Raw genomic sequence first — 12,376 nt, forward strand, 5'->3', positions numbered from 1 at the left:
ATTTTGAGCCCCCTCCCCCCCCCCCCGGGGCCGTCCAAGCTTCGCCACTGTCAATGCTTATTCAAAGATTTGCTCGTAATTGGCTTGACTCGAGGCAGGAAGAACTCACTCTAGAAGCTCATTTAACTTCGATCCTGAGTCCAACTTGGCTCGGCTCGTTTACAACCCTTGTTTTCAACATACTGGGACCAATATTTCCATAAAATATACACATAATTACATAAATCATCAAAACCAAAACAATTAACATAAATAAAGATTTATCCAATAAACATATATAGTTACCAAACTCATAAACATCAATCTTCAAGAAGATCATGCAAAAGGAAAACATTACAAAAGAAATAATCCAATAGTATCTCAAATCGAAATCAATGACGCCAGAACCATAACCAAAACCGCAAACATTGATTTTCTGACAACTGAGGAACCAGAGTGCTCGGAAGCAGCTACGGTAGAAGATGGAGGTGACGGAAGCGGATGAACACGAATTGTAACTTTCATGCCATTAAAGCAACCGCCTGTACCGCATATGAAATAATAGCGTTGCGATTTGTTGAGAAGAATGAAATCCTTTCCACTGCTCCAGTTGCCTATTGCGCTGTCGAGCGTGCAGTTGTCATAGCCGGTTTTGTTCACCTCAAACGCATTGTATTGCGTCTTTTGGTACCTAAATGCTGCATCATTATGCATCCAAAACTCAAAACTAAAGGTTTAACTTAGCAAATGATCGAACAAGAACGTGCAATTTCTGATGAAGTTTTTTTGTTTGCGTCTGTTCGCTAGTAAATGAACATATTGGTTTATTGGGCATCGTTGAGTGAACACCAACTAAAAGTAGATGTAAATGTCAATTTGTTGAATGCCTAAAACATTAATAAAACCAGACTAAGGTGCTGTTTGTTTTTTAAGACAAAAACTGTCTGCAATCTGATTTCATGTCTGCAACTGAAGATGTGGTCTGAAGGTCTGCAATCTGAAAATATAATACTGTTTGTTTTATAAACTGGGTATCGTCTGCATAAGCTGAAAATTAGTTACCTATCATACAAATCACAGTAGATAGAAGTCATTTAACGTCTGTAAAATAGTAAAATAGTTGGTGGTGGGCGGTGGACGGTGGTGGTGGCGGACGGTGGGTGGTGGTGGTGATGGACGGTGATGGTGGTGGGTGGTGGACGGTGTTGGTGGCGGATGGTGTGACATCTGCCCGATCCGACCCGACCCAGGTACCCGTTTCTCTGACCCGATCTCTTTCTTTTATTATTTAATATTTATACTTATATTTTATTTTTAATAATAATAATATATATTTCCTTCCCGCCTCTTTCTCTCTCTTTCTTTCCGCCGTCCCCTCCCTCTTCCTTCTCTCTTTCCGCCTTCTTTTCCCTCTTGTCGCCGTCCCGCCCTTAAGCCTTGAACCCTTTCCTTAACTCTTTGCTTGTCCTTTGGTTCTTCCCGCCTAAGGATGTCTGCAGCTCCACGCGCCAGACTCCTTACATGGAAGCCTGCGTGAAGACATCTTGTTCCTGCGATGCGTGAAGAGAACTCTTCTCGCAGCGCGCTAAGAATGCATGTTCTTCCCGCAATGCGCTAAGAATGTATGTTCTTCCCGCGATGCGCTTAGAATTCTAGTTCTTCACGCAGCACGCTAAGGATTTGTGATTCTTCCCGCAGTGCGCTAAGGATTGTTGTGCCAGCCTTCGCGCTCGCGCACTCAGCCTTCCCGCGCTTAACCCTTGTATCTTCTGTTTATTCTAGCCGTTTGCTTTTGTAATGTCTTTTCTTCTGAGCTGTTGACCTAACCTATCTAATGTCTGAATAGTTACTTTCGGCGCAGCATGCGTACCAACCCCATTGGTTGGTAGAAAAAGTGACTGACATTATCTTTTGAGATCTGCTTTTTCATGCTTTATCCAGTACCTTTATCTGATCCGCCCATGCCTGTTACTGTTCCCTGTCAGCTTTTCTCTTGTCCCCTGCAGCTGCCATATCTTTTGATATCTTGCTTTTGGAATCTTTTTACTGTTGATATCTTTTCTTTTACTTTTGGAGATCTTTTCTAGGGTTTGTGTCCCCTAGGGTTTGCCTATATATAGTACTATTTTCTTAACACTTCACACACTACACTTATTCTCTTCCTCCCTTTTTGCTCTCTGCCGTTGTTCTTCAGCCGCCTCCCTCCTCTCTTGCCTCCGTCTTCCTCCCTGTTCTGCCCTGCTTTTCCGGTAATATATATATATAATAATTTACTTATTAATTATGCTAACTTATAATCAAGACTTAAAACCAATCGTTAAAACAATAATCTTTAATTATAGGTTAACTTTGCTTGTTTAAGAGTTGATTCTTGCATATCTATCATCGCATCTTTATCAAGTGAGTTATCTCGTATCTAATCCCTTTTTATTTTAAATGCTTTGGGATGTTCATGTGTTCATACAAAACTTGAGTCTTAAACTGTTTATGAACTTTAGTCGCGCAGTATCCCATGTGTTGAGGACGTTTACTTGGCTGTTTATTTGTATGTGTGTATCATTAACCGCTTTGTTCGGCCTATTCCGAAGTTTTCATGGTACCATTAGATGAACACGGGAGACCTATCGTTTACGGTTTTCTTTGTTTACACTTGCACAGATGTTTTCTCGTTTTTGTGCTCAATTGGGAGCACGGATTGAACTATGAACTATGAGCTATGATCTATCTAGGCTTGATCACAATCTGATTGCACCCTTGTTAAACACCAGACATACACGTGTTGCGCGCAGATTTATTGTTATCTATGTATTGTATTAAACTTGATTTCTCACCAACACGCAAGTGTTTGACGTTTATTTTAACACATGTTCAGGTTTGCTGTAGCTGTTTTGGAGCTTGTGGACACATAGGAAGTTTTCTTTATTTTGGACCTAGATTAAAATGTATCAAGACAAGTTATTTGTTCTAACATTTTGCCTTATAATATATTGATTTATGTTATCTTGTGTTTACTTTGCGCGTGCGCGAATGAATGTATTTATTAAATATTGACACCCAATAGTGTCACGAGTAATGAAACAATATGTGGCGCCCCGATGTATAATCCGCCTTTGGTCGGGGTGTTACAGATTGGTATCAGAGCTCGTTGACTTTAGGATAGGTGGTTAGACGTAACGGCCTAGAATACCTAAGAGTCCCTTCTCGCGCATGAGAGAAATCTCATGTTTGCGCGCTTATTGTTAATTACTCGTTATTTATGAATATGCTCGCGCTTGCGCAGTATATGATTTTATGTTTTATTTAGCGATATTTCGATTTTTGTTAAATTTCGATTTTTATTGATTTTTCTTAAATATTCGTTTGTTGGGTTTGAAAATCCGAAAAGTCATGGTGATACATGAATAGTTGATTTTCAATTTCCATTTACGATTATGTTCTGAGGTTGGAGGCTTGAAAAGTCATGGTGATGCATGAATTGTCAACCTCCAATACTCATTTTCTTGTGTATTTTATATTGAAGATTGAAAAGTCATGGTGATACATGAATCGTCAATCTCCAATACTCGTTTACTAGTCATTTTAAATTAGGAATTCGGAAAGTCATGGTGATACATGAATTGCCGATTCTTGATTCGAATTTGTTACCTTTATTAAGTCTGCATTTAGGGTCATTTATTTTACTCTAACTTTTGACTGTAACTGACTCCGTGAAACCAAGCTTTATAAGATTAAAACTTTGCGATAAAAACCAAGATATTAACTAAAATTAAAATTTTTATAGAATGCCTCCGCTATCTCGCCGATTTCAGAGAAGAGAAGCCTCGCGCATGCGTAGACAGCAACGTTCCCAGGAAATGGCCGCCGTGATAGCCCAAGCCTTGAGCCAAAACAATACCAACACCTCTGGTTACAACATTAAATCCTTTAACGCGGGTAACCCTCCAAAGTTCACAGGTCTTGAAGGAGCCACCGTGATGCTCCAGTGGCTTGAGAAGATTGAAAACACTTTCCTCCACACCCAATGCCCCTCAGACAGACGAACCCTGTATGCTTCCAGTGTCCTGGAATCCAGAGCGCTTACATGGTGGAATGGAGTAGCTCATGCGCGTGGCGCAGAAGCTGCTTCCAGCATGCTCTGGGAGGAATTTAAGGAAATTCTTACGCGAGAATTCTGCCCTCCCAACGAAGTTAAGCGCCTGGAGGAGGAATTTTGGAATCTTAAGCAGTACAGCGGTGAAGCGCGCGAGTACGCGACGCGCTTCCACGAGCTAAGCTTACTGGTCCCTCACCTTGTTACCCCTTCCCGCCGAGCCATAGAGAAATTCCTTGGGGGTCTCCCCATGGAAATTCAAGATTCTGTATGGGCCAGAAACCCAGTTACCCTCTCTGACGCCATCGAGTTGGCCGCTGTGCTCAGCGACAACCATGTCAGAGCAGGAACCCTGTTCCTGCGGGGAACAGAAAAGACCAAACCCACCAAGACTGTCCCTGAACCAACAGAAACCAAACCAGAACCCTCAAACCGTAACAACCTCAAGCGCAGGCGCAAAGCCTATGCGCTTACCAACCCGCCCATTACCCAACAACCCATTTATCAACCTCCAGTTTACGCGCCTAACCCACTGTCGACCTACCCAACACCTCCTGTAGTCCACAAATATGCCTTAACCAACCCCGCACTCCCTGCCCCGCCAACTAAGAAACCTTACACAGGAAACCAACCCCTTTGCCCAACCTGTAGACTTCACCACCCAACTCAGACCCCGTGTCGACAATGTAACCGATGTGGCCGCATTGGTCACTCAACCGAATACTGTAGAGTCCCTCCCGCCAACCCAATTGCGCCAACACCACCAGTCTACCCGCAGAACCCACAATCAATCTACCAAAACCCACGACCCAGAACGTGCTTTAACTGCGGTGATCCCAGTCATTTCCGGAACGCGTGCCCGAGACTACAAGTGCAAATCACACAAGCGAATCCGGTGAACCAGATTTCAAACCAAGTGACGCGTGGACGAGCTTTTAACATAACCGCGCACCAAGCGCAAGCGAATAATGACGTAGTTAATGGTACATTTTTACTTAACGGATTTTATGCTTCTGTACTTTTTGATACTGGCGCCGATCGAAGTTTTATCTCTCGCGCCTTCGAGCAGAAGCTTGCGCGACCGCGCAACGATTTAAAAGAAGATTTTTCAGTTGAATTGGCTAATGGCGAAACTGTTTTAATTAACTCTGTGATTAAAGATTGCACGCTTAACCTTAACGAAAACGATTTTCTGATTGACCTCATCCCCATGCCTCTTGGAAGCTTTGATGTTATCATTGGTATGGACTGGCTCTCGAAGAATCGCGCCGAAGTTATTTGCGCCAAGAAATTGATTCGCATACCTCGAGAAAATGGTGATCTTCATATTTACGGCGAAAAACCCTCCCGCGGTCTTAAACTTATGTCTTGCGCCGAAGCCCAAAGACTCATGCGGAAGAAGTATGTTGCATTCTTAGCCCATGTGGTCAAACCTGCTGAAGAGAAGAAGCTTCGCGATATCCCTGTTGTGCGTGATTTCCCTGAAGTTTTTCCTGATGATCTTCCTGGTATCCCTCCCGCTCGTGAAGTCGAGTTTCGTATTGATCTTGTCCCTGGTGCTTCCCCCGTAGCTAAATCTCCTTATCGTCTTGCACCCGCTGAGATGCAAGAATTGGCCAGCCAACTTCAAGAGTTGACTGCTAAAGGATTCATTCGCCCTAGCTCTTCGCCCTGGGGTGCTCCGGTGTTGTTCGTTAAAAAGAAAGATGGATCGTTTCGCATGTGTATTGATTACCGCGAGTTGAACAAACTCACCATTAAGAACCGGTATCCCTTACCGCGTATTGACGACCTCTTTGATCAACTCCAAGGTGCCTCTTGTTTCTCGAAGATTGATCTCCGCTCTGGCTATCACCAGTTGTGCATCCGCGATGAAGATGTTCCGAAGACTGCTTTTCGAACTCGTTATGGCCATTTTGAATTCTTGGTCATGCCCTTCGGTTTAACCAACGCACCCGCCGTTTTCATGGATCTAATGAATCGGGTGTGTAGGCCTTTCTTGGATAAATTCGTGATTGTGTTTATCGATGATGTTCTGGTGTATTCTAAGACAAAGGCCGAGCACGAGCAACATCTTCGGTTGGTGTTGCAAAAGCTTAGAGCTGAGCAGCTCTATGCCAAGCTTTCCAAGTGTGAATTCTGGTCTGATGAAGTACAGTTTCTTGGTCATGTTGTAAACAAGATGGGTATTCATGTCGACCCATCCAAGATTGAAGCAATCAAGAACTGGATTACGCCATCCTCTCCTTCCGAGATCCGTTCCTTTCTGGGCTTAGCTGGTTATTACCGGCGCTTCATTTCGAACTTCTCAAAGATCGCTTTGCCTTTAACAGCTCTAACGCACAAAGGTAAACCATATATTTGGGGCTCGAAGCAAGAAGAAGCCTTTCTAACGCTCAAGCGTTTGTTGTGTGAAGCTCCTGTTCTTGCGCTACCTGAGGGTAATGATGATTTTGTCGTGTATTGCGATGCATCCAACCAAGGTCTCGGTTGTGTTCTTATGCAACGAGGCAAGGTTATCGCTTACGCATCAAGGCAACTCAAGGTTCATGAAAAGAATTATACAACTCACGACCTCGAACTAGGTGCAGTTGTTTTTGCCTTGAAGATCTGGAGACACTACCTTTATGGTACTAAGTGTATCCTCTACACTGACCATAAAAGCCTTCAGCATATCTTTGATCAAAAGGAACTTAACATGAGGCAACGCCGATGGAACGAACTCATCAGCGATTACGATTGTGAGATCCGGTATCATCCTGGTAAGGCTAATGTGGTAGCCGACGCGCTCAGCCGAAAACCCTGCCAGCTTAACTGTATCTTGCCGCGCACGCAGCTTCACTTCGCGCCGATCCAAAGCAACCTTGAATCGCGCATTCGTGACGCGCAGCGCGCATCCATCAGTAATGGTAACCTTCGCGCCGAGTTAGCGTGTGGCGCGGAAGCGCACTTTGTCCCTAATCTGAGTGGAATTCTCTGCTATCTTAATCGCATCTGGATTCCCTTTGATGAGAATCTTCGCGCTGATATCCTGAGTGAAGCGCACAAATCTCGGTATTCTATTCATCCTGGCGCTGATAAGATGTACAAGGATTTGCGCATAACTTATTGGTGGCCCGGTATGAAAAAGGATATTGCTGTGTTCGTAGCTAAATGCCTGACTTGTTCTAAAGTAAAAGCTGAACACCAACGCCCATCTGGTTTGCTCGAACAACCAGAAATTCCTACGTGGAAATGGGAATGTGTAGCAATGGACTTTATTACCAAGTTACCTTTGACAGCAAGCAAACATGATAGCATTTGGGTAATAGTGGATCGATTGACTAAGTCTGCTCACTTTCTGCCCATTCGTGAAAACTACCGTGTTGAGCAACTCGCGCAGCTTTATGTCAAGGAAATTGTCTGCCGCCATGGTACTCCTTTGAGCATCATATCCGATCGCGATGGCCGTTTTATATCTCGCTTTTGGAAATCTCTCCAATTTGCGCTAGGAACTCGCTTGGACATGAGTACGGCATATCATCCTCAGACTGACGGTCAGTCTGAGCGAACTATTCAAACTCTTGAGGATATGCTCCGATCTTGTGTTCTTGATTTTGGAGGTAATTGGGATTCGCACCTGCCTTTGATCGAGTTCTCTTATAATAACAGCTATCATTCCAGTATCGGTATGGCCCCATTTGAAGCACTTTACGGTCGTAAGTGCCGCTCCCCGATTTGTTGGAGCGAAGTGGGTGAAACTCAAATCACAGGACCCGAACTTGTTCAAGAGACAACCGATAAAATCGCCAAGATCCGTGATCATCTGCTGACTGCCAGAAGCCGACAGAAGAGTTACGCAGATCGCAGGCGAAAGCCTCTCGAATTTCAAGTTGGTGATCTTGTTCTCCTCAAAGTGTCGCCTTGGAAAGGTGTTGTCCGCTTTGGGAAGAAAGGTAAGCTTGCTCCTCGATATGTTGGTCCCTTCAAGATTCTCGCGCGTGTGGGAAAAGTTGCCTACAGACTTGACCTGCCGCCCGCGCTCAGTAATGTGCATCCAACGTTCCATGTATCCAATCTCAAGAAGTGTTTAGCTGACGAGAACCTTCACATTCCACTTGATGAAGTTCAAGTTGATGAAACTATGCATTTCGTTGAGAAGCCTGTTGAGATTATGGATCGCGAGGTTAAGCAAACCAAGCGCAGTCGTATCCCTATCGTGAAAGTTCGCTGGGAGTCCAAGCGCGGAGCCGAGTTTACATGGGAAAGGGAAGATCAAATGAAGATCAAGTACCCGCACCTGTTCTCTGCGCAACCTACTTCGAGATAAATTTCGGGACGAAATTTCTTAAAGTAGGGGAGACTGTGACATCTGCCCGATCCGACCCGACCCAGGTACCCGTTTCTCTGACCCGATCTCTTTCTTTTATTATTTAATATTTATACTTATATTTTATTTTTAATAATAATAATATATATTTCCTTCCCGCCTCTTTCTCTCTCTTTCTTTCCGCCGTCCCCTCCCTCTTCCTTCTCTCTTTCCGCCTTCTTTTCCCTCTTGTCGCCGTCCCGCCCTTAAGCCTTGAACCCTTTCCTTAACTCTTTGCTTGTCCTTTGGTTCTTCCCGCCTAAGGATGTCTGCAGCTCCACGCGCCAGACTCCTTACATGGAAGCCTGCGTGAAGACATCTTGTTCCTGCGATGCGTGAAGAGAACTCTTCTCGCAGCGCGCTAAGAATGCATGTTCTTCCCGCAATGCGCTAAGAATGTATGTTCTTCCCACGATGCGCTTAGAATTCTAGTTCTTCACGCAGCACGCTAAGGATTTGTGATTCTTCCCGCAGTGCGCTAAGGATTGTTGTGCCAGCCTTCGCGCTCGCGCACTCAGCCTTCCCGCGCTTAACCCTTGTATCTTCTGTTTATTCTAGCCGTTTGCTTTTGTAATGTCTTTTCTTCTGAGCTGTTGACCTAACCTATCTAATGTCTGAATAGTTACTTTCGGCGCAGCATGCGTACCAACCCCATTGGTTGGTAGAAAAAGTGACTGACATTATCTTTTGAGATCTGCTTTTTCATGCTTTATCCAGTACCTTTATCTGATCCGCCCATGCCTGTTACTGTTCCCTGTCAGCTTTTCTCTTGTCCCCTGCAGCTGCCATATCTTTTGATATCTTGTTTTTGGAATCTTTTTACTGTTGATATCTTTTCTTTTACTTTTGGAGATCTTTTCTAGGGTTTGTGTCCCCTAGGGTTTGCCTATATATAGTACTATTTTCTTAACACTTCACACACTACACTTATTCTCTTCCTCCCTTTTTGCTCTCTGCCGTTGTTCTTCAGCCGCCTCCCTCCTCTCTTGCCTCCGTCTTCCTCCCTGTTCTGCCCTGCTTTTCCGGTAATATATATATATAATAATTTACTTATTAATTATGCTAACTTATAATCAAGACTTAAAACCAATCGTTAAAACAATAATCTTTAATTATAGGTTAACTTTGCTTGTTTAAGAGTTGATTCTTGCATATCTATCATCGCATCTTTATCAAGTGAGTTATCTCGTATCTAATCCCTTTTTATTTTAAATGCTTTGGGATGTTCATGTGTTCATACAAAACTTGAGTCTTAAACTGTTTATGAACTTTAGTCGCGCAGTATCCCATGTGTTGAGGACGTTTACTTGGCTGTTTATTTGTATGTGTGTATCATTAACCGCTTTGTTCGGCCTATTCCGAAGTTTTCATGGTACCATTAGATGAACACGGGAGACCTATCGTTTACGGTTTTCTTTGTTTACACTTGCACAGATGTTTTCTCGTTTTTGTGCTCAATTGGGAGCACGGATTGAACTATGAACTATGAGCTATGATCTATCTAGGCTTGATCACAATCTGATTGCACCCTTGTTAAACACCAGACATACACGTGTTGCGCGCAGATTTATTGTTATCTATGTATTGTATTAAACTTGATTTCTCACCAACACGCAAGTGTTTGACGTTTATTTTAACACATGTTCAGGTTTGCTGTAGCTGTTTTGGAGCTTGTGGACACATAGGAAGTTTTCTTTATTTTGGACCTAGATTAAAATGTATCAAGACAAGTTATTTGTTCTAACATTTTGCCTTATAATATATTGATTTATGTTATCTTGTGTTTACTTTGCGCGTGCGCGAATGAATGTATTTATTAAATATTGACACCCAATAGTGTCACGAGTAATGAAACAATATGTGGCGCCCCGATGTATAATCCGCCTTTGGTCGGGGTGTTACAGATGGTAGGTGGTGGTGGTGGGTGGTGGTGGAAGATGGTGGGTGGTGGTGTTGATGGACGGTGATGGTGGTGGACGGTGTTGGTGGCGGATGGTAGGTGGTGGTGGGTGGTGGTGGTTGACGGTGGGTGGTGGTGTTGATGGACGGTGATGGTGGCGGACGGTGGGTGGTGGTGTTGATGGACGGTGATGGTGGTGGGTGGTGGGTGGTGGACGGTGTTGGTGGCGGATGGTAGGTGGTGGTAGTGGGTGGTGGTGGTGGTGGTGGATGGTGTTGGTGGCGGATGGTAGGTGGTGGTGGTGGGTGGTGGCGGTGGACTGTGGGTGGTGGTAGTGGATGATGGTTGTGGCCGACGGGTGGGTGGTGGTGGTGATGGATGGTGGTGGTGGTGATGGACGGTGGTGGATGGTGTTGGTGGCGGATGGTAGGTGGTGGTGGTGGGTGGTGGCGGCGGACGGTGGGTGGTGGTAGTGGACGATGGTTGTGGCCGACGGGTAGTGGGTGATGGATGGTGGTGGTGGTGGTGGGTGGTGGTAGTGGACGGTGGGTGGTGGCGGTGATGGACGGTGGTGATGGCGGACGGTGGTGGTGGTGGCGGACAGTGGGTGGTGGTGGACGGTGGTGGTGGCGACGCATGATGGGTGGTGGTGGTGTTGGACATTGGGTGTTGGTAGGATGTTAAGAAGTATGAAGATGTGTGAAGAAGTTAAACAATAGCTTCTTTTTTAAGACCATAAAAACAGTTTACAGATCTTATTTAAAAAAAACAAACAGTCTTTAGGAGCTTATGTCTGCGCGCTCGCAGACATAAGCCTCATGCAGATGTTTTAAGCAAAAACAAACACCACCTAAGTTGTAAAATGTGATGATTGAATTTCCTAAAAGCCTAAAAGGTAATGGATCGAAAACTATTATATGAACGAACTTAAGCTATCTTAGATAACACACGAAAATAAATTCACGGCTCATTTTACTAGATGCAGAAAAAAAATGTTAACTAAATAAATAAATAAGCTAATGAAGAAAAAATAATGTTAACTAAATAATAAATAACTTTTTCTACATTTTTTTTCTTTTTCGAACTATGAACTTTTATAAACAACAAACGCCAAACAATATACACACCCACGGGCGGCCTCCACTGGCCGGAGGGCAGCCCCCACAAATGCTCTACCTAGTTTGGGTCACACTGTATTTTCTCTCTCCTATTTAATTAAATAATCTTTTTATACCTTTATCATCATATTTTCTTTTTCTTTCACTAACAGCTATTTTATGAAAATATTAAAAAAAATTATACAGTATCTACGGTGAATCCTCAAAATTTAACTTTTCCATATAAATTTTCTCTCTCTCCTATTCACAACCACTCATAACCATACCATATAATTTACAAATCCAATTCACATAGAAAACGGATTAAGAATGCTCTTAGTTAGTTACCTCCCTTATTTATTTATAAGAAAAAAAAATATCCAATGATATCCTCAAAATAAAAGAGTGATACAAGAGGAGTTCTAGCAAAAAGAGAGAGAGAGAGAGAGAGAGACGTACAGATGAAGTCGCCAACGTAGAAGGTGTGATTGTTGGCCCAGAGAGTGTAGTTGATGCCAGGGTTCCACCCACGGTTGGCTCCTACTATGTGATCGGTGCCGGAGACAATGCTGCTGATGAGGAGGAGGAAGACACAAGTGATGATGATAAGATGTGTTGAGCGTGAGGTGAACATTGTTCGGTGGTGGTGCCACTATGTGTGCTGTTTCTGCAAATATACTAACTCAACCTTTGGGCCCCATTGTATAATTGTTTAGATATCTTTCAAAAAATACGGGTTGAGTTATTCTATAAAGTAAGTAAAAAAAATAAAAAGTGTGAGAATCTATAATTAATTGATATGTGTGGACTAAAGGTAAAGGGGTATACAAGTAATACAATATTTTCTCTCTTTACATGCAGGTCACATGTCAATTCCCTCATCATTTTAAAGTATCTATAACTTTTTCATATGATATTAGTTTTTAAGACAAAAATCACCATAATAACAAACGTTTTTTATC

The 12,376-nt window shown here is 43.4% G+C and overlaps 1 protein-coding gene across 1 annotated transcript; it reads right to left on the minus strand.

Annotated features, from left to right (window-relative positions):
- Positions 1-229: 229 nt before the first annotated feature.
- On the minus strand, positions 230-12,048 carry LOC143560384 (early nodulin-like protein 17). Its single transcript, XM_077048695.1, has 2 exons — positions 11,874-12,048; positions 230-677 (listed from the first exon to the last, which is right to left on the minus strand). The coding sequence occupies exons 1-2, from the start codon at positions 12,046-12,048 to the stop codon at positions 361-363; spliced, it is 492 nt and encodes a 163-aa protein (XP_076904810.1). The 3' UTR covers positions 230-360.
- Between the last annotated feature and the right edge of the window lie 328 nt (positions 12,049-12,376).

This window comes from Bidens hawaiensis, unplaced genomic scaffold, assembly GCF_021521415.1.
Source record: "Bidens hawaiensis isolate Kalapana, Puna unplaced genomic scaffold, B.hawaiensis_p1.1 tig00020328_1, whole genome shotgun sequence".
Taxonomy (NCBI): domain Eukaryota; kingdom Viridiplantae; phylum Streptophyta; class Magnoliopsida; order Asterales; family Asteraceae; genus Bidens; species Bidens hawaiensis.